This window comes from Oncorhynchus gorbuscha, linkage group LG05, assembly GCF_021184085.1.
Source record: "Oncorhynchus gorbuscha isolate QuinsamMale2020 ecotype Even-year linkage group LG05, OgorEven_v1.0, whole genome shotgun sequence".
Lineage (NCBI taxonomy): Eukaryota > Metazoa > Chordata > Actinopteri > Salmoniformes > Salmonidae > Oncorhynchus > Oncorhynchus gorbuscha.
In genome coordinates, this window is record NC_060177.1 from 57,315,582 (window position 1) to 57,333,202 (window position 17,621).

At 49.5% G+C, this 17,621-nt stretch overlaps 1 protein-coding gene across 5 annotated transcripts in view; it reads right to left on the minus strand.

Annotated features, from left to right (window-relative positions):
* The window catches only part of LOC124036131 (mucin-4-like), a 49,397-nt gene that overhangs the window by 20,545 nt on the left and 11,231 nt on the right, over positions 1-17,621 (minus strand). For all 5 annotated transcript variants that reach the window (XM_046350294.1, XM_046350293.1, XM_046350291.1 and 2 more), the window contains 5 exons: positions 1,381-1,570; positions 1,193-1,287; positions 912-1,098; positions 553-650; positions 16-169 (listed from right to left, as the gene is read on the minus strand). In XM_046350294.1, the coding sequence (XP_046206250.1) occupies positions 16-169; positions 553-650; positions 912-1,098; positions 1,193-1,287; positions 1,381-1,570 (724 nt within the window). The remainder of the gene's footprint in view (positions 1-15; positions 170-552; positions 651-911; positions 1,099-1,192; positions 1,288-1,380; positions 1,571-17,621) is intronic.

Sequence of the window (17,621 nt, forward strand, 5' to 3'; positions counted from 1 at the left end):
TTACACTGAACATACCCCACAGAGATCTTTCCACCAGTCTGCATAGAGCGTCCCTGTTTGGACCAGACGATGGAGGGAAGGGGATGTCCCCAAACCTGGCAGTGGAACACCACCTGGGCCCCCATAGGGACCATCACCACTGGGGGCCACAGCCTCACCGAGGGAGGAGCTGGCAGGACAATAGGGGATCAGGGGGAGGAGGAAGAGTAGGCGGAACTTCTTACTTCTGTATCAATATATCTCAGACAATGGACTGTGTCTCAGATGATGATTGCAATTGTATATGCGTACTGAATGTAAACACGCTTTATCAATATCTCCTATACAGACACAAAATATAACATCTCCTATACAGGCACAGAATATAATATCTCCTATACAGACACAGAATATAATATCTCCAAGAAAGATACCTCCTATACAGACACAGAATATAATATCTCCTATACAGACACAGAATATAATATCTCCTATACAGACACAGAATATAATATCTCCTATACAGACGCAAGGCTAGTTAATAATAAACCTACGTCAAGTGTGATGTCTTACCGAGAACGGTCAGTCTGGCTGTTCTAGAGGTCACAGATCTGTACAGGTGGATGTTGGACGCTCTGCAGAAGTACACTCCCCTGTCTGTGTCATGGGCACTGGAGAAACAAGCAGTTAAAAATGGCTTACACTGTCTGTTACTGGATGGCTACCATCATATGATACATTAACATAGTCATACACACACACACACACACACACACACACACACACACACACACACACACACACACACACACACACACACACACACACACACACACACACACACACACACACACACACACACACACACACACACACACACACACACACACACACACACACACACACACACACACACACACACACACACACACCTGTGGAAGATGAGGTCTCCATTAGGCCCAACAGTGAAGTGTGTCTTGGGAGTGAGGAGGCGGTTGTTCTTGAACCAGGACACCCTGGCTGGAGGCCTGCTGTAGGGGGGTCTGCAGACCAGAGTAACAGAGTCTCCCATCCTCACTGTCTGGTTAGTGGGCTGCAGGACAAAGTTCCATTCCATCTCTGCGGAGAGGGAGAGAGGCACTGTATGTCAATTAAGGTGATAGTATTGATATTTAGGTTGGAATAATAACAACCAGAGCATGGTATACAGTACCTGCTGGGAGGAGATAGGCAGGCTGAGATCTGACAGTCTCCCTCTCATTCCTGGCCTCACAGTGGTAGGAACCCTCATCTTCCTCAGAAACATTCCTGGGAATGTGGAGCACAGATGCTTTTTACATTGGATTTAAAGATAAATTCAAAAACAATGGTAATGTCATAGTGTCCTCAAGATTGCCTCACTTGAACACAAGCAGCTGCCCCTTGTTCTGCAAACTCAAGCAGGAGCTGTTCGCCAGGAGATGGCTGTCTTTGAACCATTGCACTGTGGGAGCTGGGAAGCCTCGGGCAGCACAGCACATGGAGACCTCTGTCTGCATGGCGATGGTGAGGTTGTCAGGGCCCTGAGTGATCTGCAGCCCTGTAGGGACTCCTGCAGAGCAATAGATACAGTACATGTGTGTGTGTGTGTGTGTGGGGGGAGCACTTCCTGTGTAATGTTCAACAGATAAACATGGGGGTGTGTCTCAACACTCTACAGTTGCTTCCTGTCAGTGTTGGGAAAGCTACTCTGAAAATATAGTTTACCAAGCTACCAATTATTCCACACTGAAAGAAGTTAAGCTACACTAAAACGACCCTTAAGAAAAATCTAGCTTACTTAACTAAAGTTACTTTGAAAAAGTAGTTCACTACACCCAACTACTGAGTGAAAAATGATCATATGTAAATGTCATAGACTACAAAATTCATGAACAGATCACTTTGGTGTCATAATGTTAACAGAATGTATAATTTAGCCAATTAAACACAAACATAATGTTTCAAGTGAGAATTAGGCAGTAGTGTGTAGTTCCAGGAGTACTTTTTCTGAGCCTGTGTGAACTGAAGCTGGGATGTACCTCCTACCATTTCATTTGCACTTCTGAATGTCCATCAGCTCGTAGCTCAGCAGGAGAGAGTGGTTTCATCACAGAAGCACATTCAGAAATGGATTTATTAGCCATTAATCTGTTAATATTAAACAAAAACAACGAGTTCCTAACGAGTTCTGCAAGCCAAGCTAGAGCTCTGTGAGACGTTGATCAAGAGAGACCTTTAGAAAATATGCACATTTTCTCAAACACTAAACATTATACAGTTATAAGGAAGGTGAAATCTTATTGTTAGTCATTTAATAATTTTATTATGCTATATTTAGAAAGCATATAAGTCATTTCAAGCCTTATTCATGTATACCACCCTGCATACCACTGCTGGCTTGCTTCTGAAGCTAAGCAGGGTTGGTCCTGGGCAGTTCCTGGATGGGAGACCAGATGCTGCTGGAAGTGGTGTTGGAGGGCAAGTAGGAGGCTCTCTTTCCTCTGTTCTAAAAAATATCCCAATTCCCCAGGGCAGTGATTGGGGACACTGCCCTGTGTAGGGTGCCGTCTTTCGGATGGGACGTTAAATGGGTGTCCTGACTCTCTGAGGTCATTAAAGATCCCATGGCATTTATCCTAAGAGTAGGGGTATTAACCCCGGTGTCCTGGTTAAATTCCCAATCTGGCCCTCAAACCATCATGGTCACCTAATAATCCCCAGTTTACAATTGGCTCATTAATACCCCTCCTCTCCCCTGTAACTATTCACCAGGTTGTTGCTGCAAATGAGAACATGTTCTCAGTCAACTTACCTGGTAAAATAACGGATAAATAAAATGTAAAAAAACAAAAATGGGTGCGTGTCGGTGGCAGGGAAGTCAGGCGCAGGAAAACGAACTTGGTATAAATGTATGAGTTGTTTAATAAGTGCTCATAAAACTCCAAAAACCAAAATATACAAAAAATAATATAAGTGGGTACAAAACCTGTCGCACACCGACACATGACTTGCACATAACATACAATAAAACAATCTCCAACGAGGACATGAGGGGAAACAGAGGGTTAAATACACAACATGTAATTGATGGGATTGGAACCAGGTGTGGAGGAAGACAAGACAAAACCAATGGAAAATTAAAAATGGATCAGTGATGGCTAGAAGGTCGATGACGTCGACCGCCGAACACCGTCCGAACAAGGAGAGGGACCGACTTCGGCGGTCTGACTCTGATGCCAAGGAGCCAGAACCGGCTGATACCCCAATACACACTGGACGGGAGAAAGGTTATTGGAGGAGTGGCGGAGCGAGTTCTGGGCCATCTCTGCCCAGGGCACGAATGCTGCCTACTCCCCCGGCCGGTCCTGGCAATAAGACCTCAGAAACCTACCTACATCCTGGTTAACTCTCTCCACCTGCAGTTACTCTCTGGGAACTCTCTCTCTGGGGACCCCGATCAGACACTAGAAAAATGATCCGCAACGACCAGGATCGTGGTGTTACCCTGTGAAGGAGGAAGATCAGACAGGAAATCCACCGACAGGTGCGACCATGGCCTCTGTGGAACGGGTAAGTGTCTAGGAGCCTTTCGTTGGGCGCACAGGTAACATAAACCCTCACGTCCTTAGCTAAAGTGGGCCACCAGTACTTCCCACTAATACAGCGCACCATCCTTATCCGATATCAAGATGACCAGAGGAGGGTGACGTGTGGGCCCAATAGATTAGCCGGTCGTGGACAGCAGATGGAATGTACAGACACCCAGCCAGACAAGGGGAGCGGGCTCTGTATACAATGCTTGCTCAATTTCTGCGTCCAGCTTCCACACTACCAGTGCCACCAGGCAAGAGTATGGGAGTGGGATCCATGGGCCGGTCCTCTCATACAGCCGGGACAATGTGTCTGCCTTAACGGTCTGAGAGCCTGGTCTGTAGGAAAGGGTAAATACAAAACGGGTGGAAAACATGGCCCACCTTGCCTGGCGAGGGTTCAGTCTCCTCCCCGCCCGGATGTACTCCAGATTGTGGTTGTCAATCCAGATGAGAAAAGGGTATTTAGCCCCCTCAAGCCAATGTCTCCACGCCTTCAAGGCCTTGACTACAGCCAATAGCTCCCGGTCCCCAACATCATAGTTTCGCTCCGCCGGGCTGAGCTTCTTCGAGAAGAAGTCACATGTGCGGAGCTTCAGTGGTGTACCCGAGAGCTGAGAGAGCACCACTCCTATCCCAGCCTCGGATGCATCCACCTCCACTATGAACGCCAAAGAGGGATCCGGATGGGCCAACATGAGAGCCGAGGTAAACAGAGCCCTCAGGTGACTAAATACCCTGTCTGCCACAGCTGACCACTGCAAGCGCACCGGGCACCCCTTCAGCAGTGAGGTAATGGGAGCCGCCACCTGACCAAAATCCCGGATAAACCTCCGGTAGTAGTTGGCAAACCCTAAGAACCGCTGCACCTCCTTTACCGTGGTGGGAGTCGGCCAATTACACACGGCTGCAATGCGGTCACTCTCCATCTCCACCTCTGAAGTGGAATTGCGATACCCAAGGAAGGAGACGGACTGTTAGAAAAACAGGCATTTCTCAGCCTTGGTGTACAGGTCATGCACCAACAGGCATCCAAGCACTCTGCTCACCAGGGACACATGCTCAGCGCGTGTAGCGGAGTATATCAACATGTCATCAATATACACCACTACACCCTGCCAGTGCAGGTCCCTGAAAATCTTGTCTACAAAGGCTTGGAAGACTGATGGCGCATTCATCAACCCGTACGTCATGACGAGGTACTCATATTGCTCAGAGGTGGTACTGAAAGCCGTCTTCCAATCGTCTCTCTTTCGGTTACGCACCAGGTTGTAAGCTCTCCTGAGATCTAGTTTGGTGAAGAAGTGCACCCCGAGCATTGACTCAATCGCTGTGGCTATGAGAGGTAGCGGGTAACTATACCTCACAGTGATCTGATTCAGACCCCGATAGTCAATACAATGGCGCAGACCCCCTCCTTCTTCTTCACAAAAAAGAAACTCGAGGAGGCGGGTGAAGTGGAGGACCGAATGTACCCCTGATGCAGGGATTTGGAGACATATGTTTCCATAGCCTCCGTCTTCGCCTGTGAGAGGGGATACACGTGACTCCTGGGTAGTGCAGCGTCTACCAGGAGGTCAATCACACAATCGCCCCGTCGATGAGGTGGTAATTGAGTCGCATTCTTTTTGGAGAAGGCGAGATCCAAAAAGGCATATATTCATGTCATGTTTTGTCTTATATTGTCTTGTCATTTTGCTTTTCCCTCTGTTCGTTTTCCCCCTGCTGGTCTTTTTAGGTTCGTCCCCCTTTTTCTCTCTCCCTTCCTCTCTCTCTTCTCTCTATCGTTCCGTTCCTGCTCCCAGCTGTTCCTATTCCCCTAATCAATCATTTAGTCTTCCCACACCTGTTCCCTATCTTTTTCCCTGATTAGAGTCCCTATTTCTCCCCTTGTTTTCCGTTTCTGCCCTGTCGGATCCTTGTCTATTGTTCACCGTGCTGTGTCTGTGTATCGCCCTGTCATGTCGTGTTTCCCTCAGATGCTGCGTGGTGAGCAGGTGTCTGAGTCTGCTACGTTCAAGTGCCTTCCCGAGGCAACCTGCAGTTCATGATCGAGTCTCCAGTCTGTTCTCGTCATTACGAGTGGAATTGTGCTTTATGATTGTATATTTACTTTACTGGATTAAAGACTCTGTTTTCGCCAAGTCGCTTTTGGATCCTCATTCACCTGCATAACAGAAGGATCCGACCAAAGAATGGACCCAGCGACTACAGACGCTCGTAACACTGCCGTCGAGATCCAAGGAGCCATGCTCGGCAGACACGAGCAGGAATTGTCTGCTGCTCGCCATGCCGTGGAGAACCTGGCCGCTCAGGTTTCCGACCTCTCTGGACAGTTCCAGAGTCTTCGTCTCGTGCCACCTGTTACTTCCTGGCCTGCCGAGCCTCCGGAACCTAGGGTTAATAACCCACCTTGCTACTCCGGGCAGCCCACGGAGTGCCGCTCCTTTCTCACCCAGTGTGATATTGTGTTCTCTCTCCAACCCAACACATACTCTAGAGAGAGAGCTCGGGTTGCTTACGTCATTTCACTCCTTACTGGCCGGGCTCGAGAGTGGGGCACAGCTATCTGGGAGGCAAGGGCTGATTGCTCTAACAATTACCAGAACTTTAAAGAGGAGATGATTCGGGTTTTTGACCGTTCAGTTTTTGGTAGGGAGGCTTCTAGGGCCCTGGCTTCCCTATGCCAAGGTGATCGATCCATAACGGATTACTCTATTGAGTTTCGCACTCTTGCTGCCTCTAGTGAGTGGAACGAGCCGGCGCTGCTCGCTCGTTTTCTGGAGGGACTCCACGCAGTGGTTAAAGATGAGATTCTCTCCGGGAGGTTCCTTCAAGTGTGGACTCTTTGATTGCTCTCGCCATCCGCATAGAACGACGGGTAGATCTTCGTCACCAGGCTCGTGGTAGAGAGCTCGCGTCAACGGTGTTTCCCTGCTCCGCATCGCAACCATCTCCCTCCTCTGGCTCAGAGACTGAGCCCATGCAGCTGGGAGGTATTCGCATCTCGACTAAGGAGAGGGAACGGAGGATCACCAACCGCCTGTGCCTCTATTGCGGACTTGCTGGACATTTTGTTAATTCATGTCCAGTAAAGCCAGAGCTCATCAGTAAGCGGAGGGCTACTGGTGAGCGCTACTACTCAGGTCTCTCCATCTAGATCCTGTACTACTTTGTCGGTCCATCTACGCTGGACCGGTTCGGGTGCTACATGCAGTGCCTTGATAGACTCTGGGGCTGAGGGTTGTTTCATGGACGAAGCATGGGCTCGGAAACATGACATTCCTTTCAGAGAGTTAGACAAGCCTACGCCCATGTTCGCCTTAGATGGTAGTCATCTTCCCAGTAATAGATTTGAGACACTACCTTTAACCCTCACAGTATCTGGTAACCACAGTGAGACTATTTCTTTTTTGATTTTTCGTTCACCTTTTACACCTGTTGTTTTGGGTCATCCCTGGCTAGTATGTCATAATCCTTCTATTAATTGGTCTAGTAATTCTATCCTATCCTGGAACGTTTCTTGTCATGTGAAGTGTTTAATGTCTGCCATCCCACCCGTTTCTTCTGTCCCCACTTCTCAGGAGGAACCTGGCGATTTGACAGGAGTGCCGGAGGAATATCATGATCTGCGCACGGTCTTCAGTCGGTCCCGAGCCAACTCCCTTCCTCCTCACCGGTCGTATGATTGTAGTATTGATCTCCTTCCGGGGACCACTCCTCCTCGGGGTAGACTATACTCTCTGTCGGCTCCCGAACGTAAGGCTCTCGAGGATTATTTGTCTGTGTCTCTTGACGCCGGTACCATAGTGCCTTCTTCCTCTCCGGCCGGGGCGGGGTTTTTTTTTGTTAAGAAGAAGGACGGTACTCTGCGCCCCTGCGTGGATTATCGAGGGCTGAATGACATAACGGTTAAGAATCGTTATCCGCTTCCCCTTATGTCATCAGCCTTCGAGATTCTGCAGGGAGCCAGGTGCTTTACTAAGTTGGACCTTCGTAACGCTTACCATCTCGTGCGCATCAGAGAGGGGGGACGAGTGGAAAACGGCGTTTAACACTCCGTTAGGGCATTTTGAGTACCGGGTTCTGCAGTTTGGTCTCGCCAATGCGCCAGCTGTTTTTCAGGCATTAGTTAATGATGTTCTGAGAGACATGCTGAACATCTTTGTTTTTGTCTATCTTGACGATATCCTGATTTTTTCACCGTCACTCGAGATTCATGTTCAGCACGTTCAACGTGTTCTACAGCGCCTTTTAGAAAATTGTCTCTACGTAAAGGCTGAGAAGTGCTCTTTTCATGTCTCCTCCGTTACTTTTCTCGGTTCCGTTATTTCCGCTGAAGGCATTCAGATGGATTCCGCTAAGGTCCAAGCTGTCAGTGATTGGCCCGTTCCAAGGTCACGTGTCGAGTTGCAGCGCTTTCTAGGTTTCGCTAATTTCTATCGGCGTTTCATTCGTAATTTCGGTCAAGTTGCTGCCCCTCTCACAGCTCTTACTTCTGTCAAGACGTGTTTTAAGTGGTCCGGTTCCGCCCAGGGAGCTTTTGATCTTCTGAAAAAGAACGTTTTACGTCCGCTCCTATCCTCGTTACTCCTGACGTCACTAGACAATTCATTGTCGAGGTTGACGCTTCAGAGGTAGGCGTGGGAGCCATTCTATCCCAGCGCTTCCAGTCTGACGATAAGGTTCATCCTTGCGCTTATTTTTCTCATCGCCTGTCGCCATCTGAACGCAACTATGATGTGGGTAACCGCGAACTGCTCGCCATCCGCTTAGCCCTAGGCGGATGGCGACAGTGGTTGGAGGGGGCGACCGTTCCTTTTGTCGTTTGGACAGACCATAAGAACCTTGAGTACATCTGTTCTGCCAAACGACTTAATGCTCGTCAGGCTCGTTGGGCGTTGTTTTTCGCTCGTTTCGAGTTTGTGATTTCTTACCGTCCGGGTAGCAAGAACACCAAGCCTGATGTCTTATCCCGTCTTTTTAGTTCTTCTGTGGCTTCTACTGATCCCGAGGGGATTCTTCCTTATGGGCGTGTTGTCGGGTTGACAGTCTGGGGAATTGAAAGAAAGGTTAAGCAAGCACTCACGCACACTGCGTCGCCGCGCGCTTGTCCTAGTAACCTTCTTTTCGTTCCTGTTTCCACTCGTTTGGCTGTTCTTCAGTGGGCTCACTCTGCCAAGTTAGCTGGTCATCCCGGTGTTCGAGGCACTCTTGCGTCTATTCGCCAGCGCTTTTGGTGGCCGACTCAGGAGCGTGACACGCGCCGTTTCGTGGCTGCTTGTTCGGACTGCGCGCAGACTAAGTCAGGTAACTCTCCTCCTGCCGGTCGTCTCAGACCGCTCCCCATTCCTTCTCGACCATGGTCTCACATCGCCCTAGACTTCATTACCGGTCTGCCTTTGTCTGCGGGGAAGACTGTGATTCTTACGGTTGTCGATAGGTTCTCTAAGGCGGCACATTTCATTCCCCTCGCTAAACTTCCTTCCGCTAAGGAGACGGCACAAATCATCATCGAGAATGTGTTCAGAATTCATGGCCTCCCGTTAGACGCCGTTTCAGACAGAGGCCCGCAATTCACGTCACAGGTTTGGAGGGAGTTCTGTCGTTTGATTGGTGCGTCCATCAGTCTCTCTTCCGGGTTTCATCCCCAGTCTAACGGTCAAGCAGAGAGGGCCAATCAGACGATTGGTCGCATACTACGCAGCCTTTCTTTCAGAAACCCTGCGTCTTGGGCAGAACAGCTCCCCTGGGCAGAATACGCTCACAACTCGCTTCCTTCGTCTGCTACCGGGTTATCTCCGTTTCAGAGTAGTCTGGGTTACCAGCCTCCTCTGTTCTCATCCCAGCTTGCCGAGTCCAGCGTTCCCTCCGCTCAAGCGTTTGTCCAACGTTGTGAGCGCACCTGGAGGAGGGTGAGGTCTGCACTTTGCCGTTACAGGGCACAGACTGTGAGAGCCGCCAATAAACGTAGGATTAAGAGTCCAAGGTATTGTTGCGGCCAGAGAGTGTGGCTTTTCACTCGCAACCTTCCCCTTACGACAGCTTCTCGTAAGTTGACTCCGCGGTTCATTGGTCCGTTCAGTGTCTCCCAGGTCGTCAATCCTGTCGCTGTGCGACTGCTTCTTCCGCGACATCTTCGTCGCGTCCATCCTGTCTTCCATGTCTCCTGTGTCAAGCCCTTTCTTCGCACCCCGTTCGTCTTCCCTCCCCCTCCCGTCCTTGTCGAGCGCACCTATTTACAAGGTACGTAGGATCATGGACATGCGTTCTCGGGGACGGGGTCACCAATACTTAGTGGATTGGGAGGGTTACGGTCCTGAGGAGAGGAGTTGGGTTCCGTCTCGGGACGTGCTGGACCGTTCACTTATTGATGATTACCTCCGTTGCCGCCAGGATTCCTCCTCGAGTGCGCCAGGAGGCGCTCGGTGAGTGGGGGGTACTGTCATGTTTTGTCTTATATTGTCTTGTCATTTTGCTTTTCCCTCTGTTCGTTTTCCCCCTGCTGGTCTTTTAGGTTCGTTCCCCTTTTTCTCTCTCCCTTCCTCTCTCTCTTCTCTCTATCGTTCCGTTCCTGCTCCCAGCTGTTCCTATTCCCTAATCAATCATTTAGTCTTCCCACACCTGTTCCCTATCTTTTCCCTGATTAGAGTCCCTATTTCTCCCCTTGTTTTCCGTTTCTGCCCTGTCGGATCCTTGTCTATTGTTCACCGTGCTGTGTCTGTGTATCGCCCTGTCGTGTCGTGTTTCCCTCAGATGCTGCGTGGTGAGCAGGTGTCTGAGTCTGCTACGTTCAAGTTCCTTCCCGAGGCAACCTGCAGTTCATGATCGAGTCTCCAGTCTGTTCTCGTCATTACGAGTGGAATTGTGCTTTATGATTGTATATTTACTTTACTGGATTAAAGACTCTGTTTTCGCCAAGTCGCTTTTGGGTCCTCATTCACCTGCATAACAATTCAAGGGGGATGCGCACGGTGGAAACCTGGTCTGGACTCTCCACCATTGTAGCACCAACGGAAACCCCTAAACACCTACCTGAGTACTCTCGCGACCAACCGTGAGAGCCCTCTGTGGCCAAGATACCATGGGGTTATGACAAGCTAACCAGGGTAGACCCAGCACCACAGGAAACGCAGGAGAGTCAATGAGGAAGAGACTAATTCTCTCCGTATGACCCCCCTGCGTCACCATGCCCAAAGGTGCGGTGACCTCCCTAATCAACCCTGACCCTAATGGTCGACTATCTAAGGCGTGAACGGGGAGGGGCACATCCACGGGAAATATGGGGATCCCTAAACTATAGGCTAAAGCTCTATCAATAAAATTCCCAGCTGTCGACGAGCGCCTTATCGACGAGCGCCTTATGCGACGAGCGCCTTATGCTGGGAATGAGGGGAAAACTCAGGGAACGTGACAGACACAAACATATGAACAACAGTGGGCTCTGGGTGAGAGTGGTGCCGGCTTACCTGGGGTGACGCCAAAGCGCCCTGCCTGCTGCCTTGCTTCCCAGAGGAACCAACCCGGCACATACCGACAGTGTGACCTCTGCTGCCACAGATGGTACACGAGCGTGAACCCCCTCCGGTCTCCCTGCACACCACCCGTCCCAGCTCCATGGTTATCTGAGAGCAAGTGGGGGAGGATGGAACCACCAGACCCCGATCTGAATGTCCACGAGTAGCCAGAAGGTTGTCCAGTTGGATGGACAGGTGAAATAAAGGTCCACCAGCTGGTCAAACTTGAGGGTGGTGTCTCTGCAGGCCAGCTCCCGACGGATGTCCTCGCGCAGACTGCAGCTGTAATGGTTGATCAGGGCCCTGTTGTTCCATCCTGCGGCTGCAGCCAGGGTCCTAAACTCCAGGGCGAACTCCTGGGTGTTCCTCGTCTCCTGCCTCAGATGGTAGAGGAGCTCATCCGCCACTCTACCCTCTGGTGGGTGGTCGAAGACTGCCCAGAAACGGCGGGTGAACTCCTCAAACTGGTCCAACGCCGCATCTCCCTCTCTCCACACGGCGTTGGCCCACTCCAGGGCTCTCCCGGTGAGGCACGAGACGAGGGCAGACACCCTCTCATGGTCCGATGGAGCCGGGTGGACGGTGGCAAAATAGAGGTCTAGCTGCAACAAGAACCCGTGGCAGTTCGTAGCCCTCCCGTCGTACTCCTGTGGCAAGGAGAGACGGATCCCACTGGGTTCATTCGGGAAAGGGGCACTCAGGGGAGACCCCAGTTGTGCTGGTGGATGCGCTGGAAGAACTCCCTGTCTCTCCCAGCGGTCCATTGTCTGGACAACGTGATCCATGGCGGCGCCAAGATGGTAGAGCATAACTGCATGCTCCTGGACGTGCTCCTCCACCTCAATACCCTCTCCTGCTGACTCCATAGTTATGGTCGGAGATTCTGTAATGGGTGCGTGTCGGTGGCAGGGAAGTCAGGCACAGGAAAACGAACTTGGTATAAACGGAGCCATTTAATAAGTAGTCATAAAACTCCAAAAACCAACCGTGAATGGCTTCACGGTTGTGAACAGAGCAGTTTCGGTAACAGGCCGGTGATGAAGCCGGTCAGGAAGCTCTCGATGATGCTGCGGTATAATTTGCAGAGCTGTCGGAGAAAGTAGAGGTGCTGTTGCGCATTCTTGACCAGGGCTGTGGTGTTGTCAGTCCATGTGATCTTCTCGGTGATAGGACGCCGAGGAACCTGAAGCTGCTGACTCTTTGCACTACAGCCTCGTCGTTGTTGATCGAGGCATGTCCTCCTCCCTGCTTCCTGAAGTCGACAATCAACTCCTTCGTTTCGCTGACATTGAGGCAGAAGTTGTTGTTTTGGCCTCACACTGTCAGGTCTCTGACCTCCTCCCTGTAGGCGGACTCCTTGTCAGTGATGAGGACTACAACTGTGGTGTCAACTTGAAGATGGAGTTGGTGTTGTGCTTCGCCACGCAGTACAGCAGTACAGCAGAGTACAGCAGTACAGCAGAGGACAGCAGTACAGCAGTACAGCAGAGGACAGCAGATATGCAGTGCCTTTGGAAATGTTTAACCCCCTTGACTTGTTCCACACGTTGTTGTGTTACAGCCTACACACAATAGCCTATAATGTCAATGTGGAATTCTGTATTTAGATATTTTCACAAATTATTTGAAAATGAAAATCTGTTATGTCTTGAGCCAATAAGTATTCAACCCCTTTGTTATGTCAAGCCTAAATAACTTCTGGAGTAAAAATGCGCTTAGCAAGCCACATAATAATTGGAATGGACTATGTGTGCAATAATACTCTTTAACGTGATTTATGAATTACTACTTCATCTCTGTAACCAACTCAAGCAGTGAATATCACAGATTCAACCACAAAGACTAGGGAGTTTTTTGAATGCCATATGAAGAAGGGCACCTATTGGTAGATGGGTAAAAAATGTAATATGGCTTTGAGCATGGTAAAATTATCAATTACACTTTGGACGGTGCATCAATACACCCAGTCACTACAAAGATACAGGCGTCCTTCCTAACTCAGTTGCCGGAGAGGAAGGAAAACGCTCAGGTATTTCCCCATGAGGCCAATGGTGAAAAAAAAGACTAGAGTCGATGTCCACGCCCCCATGGAAATCAAATTAGCATAATAAAACAATCCCCATGTCAGTTTAAGCTAGAGATATGTTTGTATTGGATGTGTCTCAACCCTCCGCATCTGCCAATATTGCACTCCCTATCTGCGGGGAAAGGTGACAGAGCAAGAGCGGTGTTTGCCAGCATGTTAACCCTCGCAAGGCTGCCGCCCCTGAAGGTTTCCATAGCCACGTCCTCAGAGCATGCGCAGACCAGCGGGCTGGAGTGTTTACGGGCATATTCAATCTCTCCCTATCCCAGTCTGCTGTCCCCATTTGCTTCAAGATTTTTATTTCACCTTTATTTAACCAGGTAGGCTAGTTAAGAACAAGTTCTCATTTGCAACTGCGACCTGGCCAAGATAAAGCAAAGCAGTGTGACACACACAACAACACAGAGTTACACATGGAGTAAACAATAAACAAGCCAATAACACAAACAAGTCAATGACACAGTAGAGAAAAGAAAGTCTATATACAGTGTGTGCAAAAGCATGAGGAGGTAGGCAATAAATAGGCCATAGGAGCGAATAATTACAATTTAGCAGACTAACACTGGAGTGATAAATGAGCAGATGATGATGTGCAAGTAGAGATACTGGTGTGCAAAAGAGCAGAAAAGTAAATAAAATAAAATCAGTATGGGGATGAGGTAGGTAGATTGGGTGGGCTATTTACCGATGGACTATGTACAGCTGCAGTGATCGGTTAGCTGCTCAGATAGTTGATGTTTAAAGTTGGTGAGGGAAATAAAAGTCTCCAACTTCAGAGATTTTTGCAATTTGTTCCAGTCACTGAAATCATAGAACTGGAAGGAAAGGCAGCCAAATGAGGTGTTTGGGGATGATCAGTGAGATACACCTGCTGGAGCTCCAGCTAAGGGTGGGTGTTGTTATCGTGACCAGTGAACTGAGATAAGGCGGAGCTTCACCTACCATAGACTTATAGAGGACATGGAGCCAGTGGGTCTGGCGACGAATATGTAGCGAGGACCAGCCGACTAGAGCATACAGGTAGCAGTGGTGGGTGGTATACGATGATTTGGTAACAAATCGGACGGATTGGTAGGATAGTCAGTTTTACTAGGGTAAGTTTGGCGGCGTGAGTGAAGGAGGCTTTGTTGCGAAATAGAAAGCCGATTCTAGATTTGATTTTGGATTGTACATGTTTAATATGAGTCTGGAAGGAGAGTTTACAGTCTAGCCGGACACCTAGGTATTTATAGTTGATGTCCACCATTGTTCCTGTACCCAAGAAAGCAAAGGTAACTGAACTAAATGTCATCATGAAGTGCTTTGAGAGGCTAGTTAAGGATCATATCACCTACACCTTACCTGATACACTAGACCCACCTCAATTTGCTTACGCCCCAATATATCCACAGACAATGCAGTCACTATTGCACTGCACACTGCCCTATCCCACCTGGCCAAGGGGAATACCTATATAAGAATGCTGTTCTTTGACTTTAGCTCAGTCTTCAACACCATAGTATCCCTCCAAGCTCATCATCAAGCTCAGGGCCCTGGGTCTGAACCCCGCCCTGTACAACTGGGTCCTGGACATTCTGACGGGCCGCCCCCAGGTGGTAAAGGTAGGAAACAACACCTCCACTTCACTGATCCACAACACAGGGCCCCACAAGGGTGCGTACTCAGCCCCCTCCTATACTCTTTGTTCACCCATGACTGCGTGGACACACACGCCTCCAACTCAATCATCAAGTTTGCAGACGACACAACCATAGTAGGCCTGATTACCAACAATGACGAGACAGCGTACAGGGAGGAGGTGAGGGACCTGGGAGTGTGGTGCCAGGGAAATAACCTCTCCCTCAACATCAAGAAAACGAAGGAGCTGATCGTGGACTTCAGGAATAAGCAGAGGGAGCACGCACCGATCCACATTGATGGGAACGCAGCGGAGAAGGTGGAAAGCTTCAAGTTCCTCGGCGTACACATCACTGACGATCTGAAATGGCCCACCCACACTGACAGTGTGGTGAAGAAGGCACAACAGCACCTCTTCAACCTCAGAAGGCTGAAGAAATTTGGCTTGGCCCCTAAGACTCTCACAAACGTTTACAGATGCACAATTGAGAGTATCCTGTATGGCTGCATCACCGCCTGGTACGGCAACTGCACCACCCGCAAACCACAGGGCTCTCCAGTGGGTGTTGCGGTCTGCCTAATGCATTACTGGGGGCACACTGCCTGCCCTCCAGGACACCTACAGCACCCGATGTCACAGGCAGGCCAAAAGGATCATCAAGGACATCAACTAACCGAGCCACGGCCTGGTGCATCAAAGCTGGTCATTTTAATAATGTTTACATACTTTATTACAAGCATTTCACTACACACGCAATAACATCTGCTAAATATGTGCATGTGACCAATACACTTTGATTTGACCATGAGACATCCCGAAAATCGTTCTTCTCACAGAATTTCCCTGTAGCCTCCAAACGGTTTAGCCTACAAAGTATTCTGGTCTACAAATTACCACTCTATGAAAATACGAGACTATCCCGAACACGATGGGGTTCTCTGTTTTGTTCTCCGACCCGCACAAGGGTCTCGGGACTTGTCTGAAGTCGGTACCGCTGATCTGCCAACTTCTGTCTGTAGCGTCTGAACAATTTGAGCTGCACACTATGACCCCCTCTGAGACTCACAAACACGTACATGTCGGTTGTATTGCTACAAGCCTCACAAGACTCATCTGAAGGTCCCCCGGTACCAGTTGAAAAAAATGTATGGAAGTATATGTACATGGAGACTGTTCAGTGCTAGAAATACGGGGTTAATTACACAAGAAAAAAACTAAAACAAACGTTTCCTGATCATTCTTATATCTCTAAGATATAGGACAGCCTCTTCAGAACAAACTTCCTTTTGATTTGTTTTTGGGACTATCTGTTGTTCCTTGCTTTTGTTGTCATGTTTTGTCTTATATTGTCTTGTCATTTTGCTTTTCCTTCTGTTCGTTTTCCCCCTGCTGGTCTTTTTAGGTTCGTTCCCCTTTTTTCTCTCTCCCTCCCTCTCTCTCTTCTCTCTGTCGTTCCGTTCCTGCTCCCAGCTGTTCCTATTCCCCTAATCAATCATTTAGTCTTCCCACACCTGTTCCCTATCTTTTCCCCTGATTAGAGTCCCTATTTCTCCCCTTGTTTTCCGTTTCTGCCCTGTCGGATCCTTGTCTATTGTTCACCGTGCTGTGTCTTTGTATCGCCCTGTCGTGTCGTGTTTCCCTCAGATGCTGCGTGGTGAGCAGGTGTCTGAGTCTGCTACGGTCAAGTGCCTTCCCGAGGCAACCTGCAGTTTATTATCGAGTCTCCAGTCAGTTCTCGTGATTACGAGTGAAATTGTTTTTATGCTTTATTTACCGCTCCGATTTGTCTAGGAGTATTGCTATTTCCTTAAACTGGATTGAAGACTCTGTTTTCGCCAAGTCGCTTTTGGGTCCTCATTCACCTGCATAACAGAAGGATCCGACCAAAGAATGGACCCAGCGACTACAGACGCTCGTAACACTGCCGTCGAGATCCAAGGAGCCATGCTCGGCAGACACGAGCAGGAATTGTCTGCTGCTCGCCATGCCGTGGAGAACCTGGCCGCTCAGGTTTCCGACCTCTCTGGACAGTTCCAGAGTCTTCGTCTCGTGCCACCTGTTACTTCCTGGCCTGCCGAGCCTCCGGAACCTAGGGTTAATAACCCACCTTGCTACTCCGGGCAGCCCACGGAGTGCCGCTCCTTTCTCACCCAGTGTGATATTGTGTTCTCTCTCCAACCCAACACATACTCTAGAGAGAGAGCTCGGGTTGCTTACGTCATTTCACTCCTTACTGGCCGGGCTCGAGAGTGGGGCACAGCTATCTGGGAGGCAAGGGCTGATTGCTCTAACAATTACCAGAACTTTAAAGAGGAGATGATTCGGGTTTTTGACCGTTCAGTTTTTGGTAGGGAGGCTTCTAGGGCCCTGGCTTCCCTATGCCAAGGTGATCGATCCATAACGGATTACTCTATTGAGTTTCGCACTCTTGCTGCCTCTAGTGACTGGAACGAGCTGGCGCTGCTCGCTCGTTTTCTGGAGGGACTCCGCGCAGTGGTTAAAGATGAGATTCTCTCCCGGGAGGTTCCTTCAAGTGTGGACTCTTTGATTGCTCTCGCCATCCGCATAGAACGACGGGTAGATCTTCGTCACCAGGCTCGTGGAAGAGAGCTCGCGTCAACGGTGTTTCCCTGCTCCGCATCGCAACCATCTCCCTCCTCTGGCTCAGAGACTGAGCCCATGCAGCTGGGAGGTATTCGCATCTCGACTAAGGAGAGGGAACGGAGGATCACCAACCGCCTGTGCCTCTATTGCGGACTTGCTGGACATTTTGTTAATTCATGTCCAGTAAAGCCAGAGCTCATCAGTAA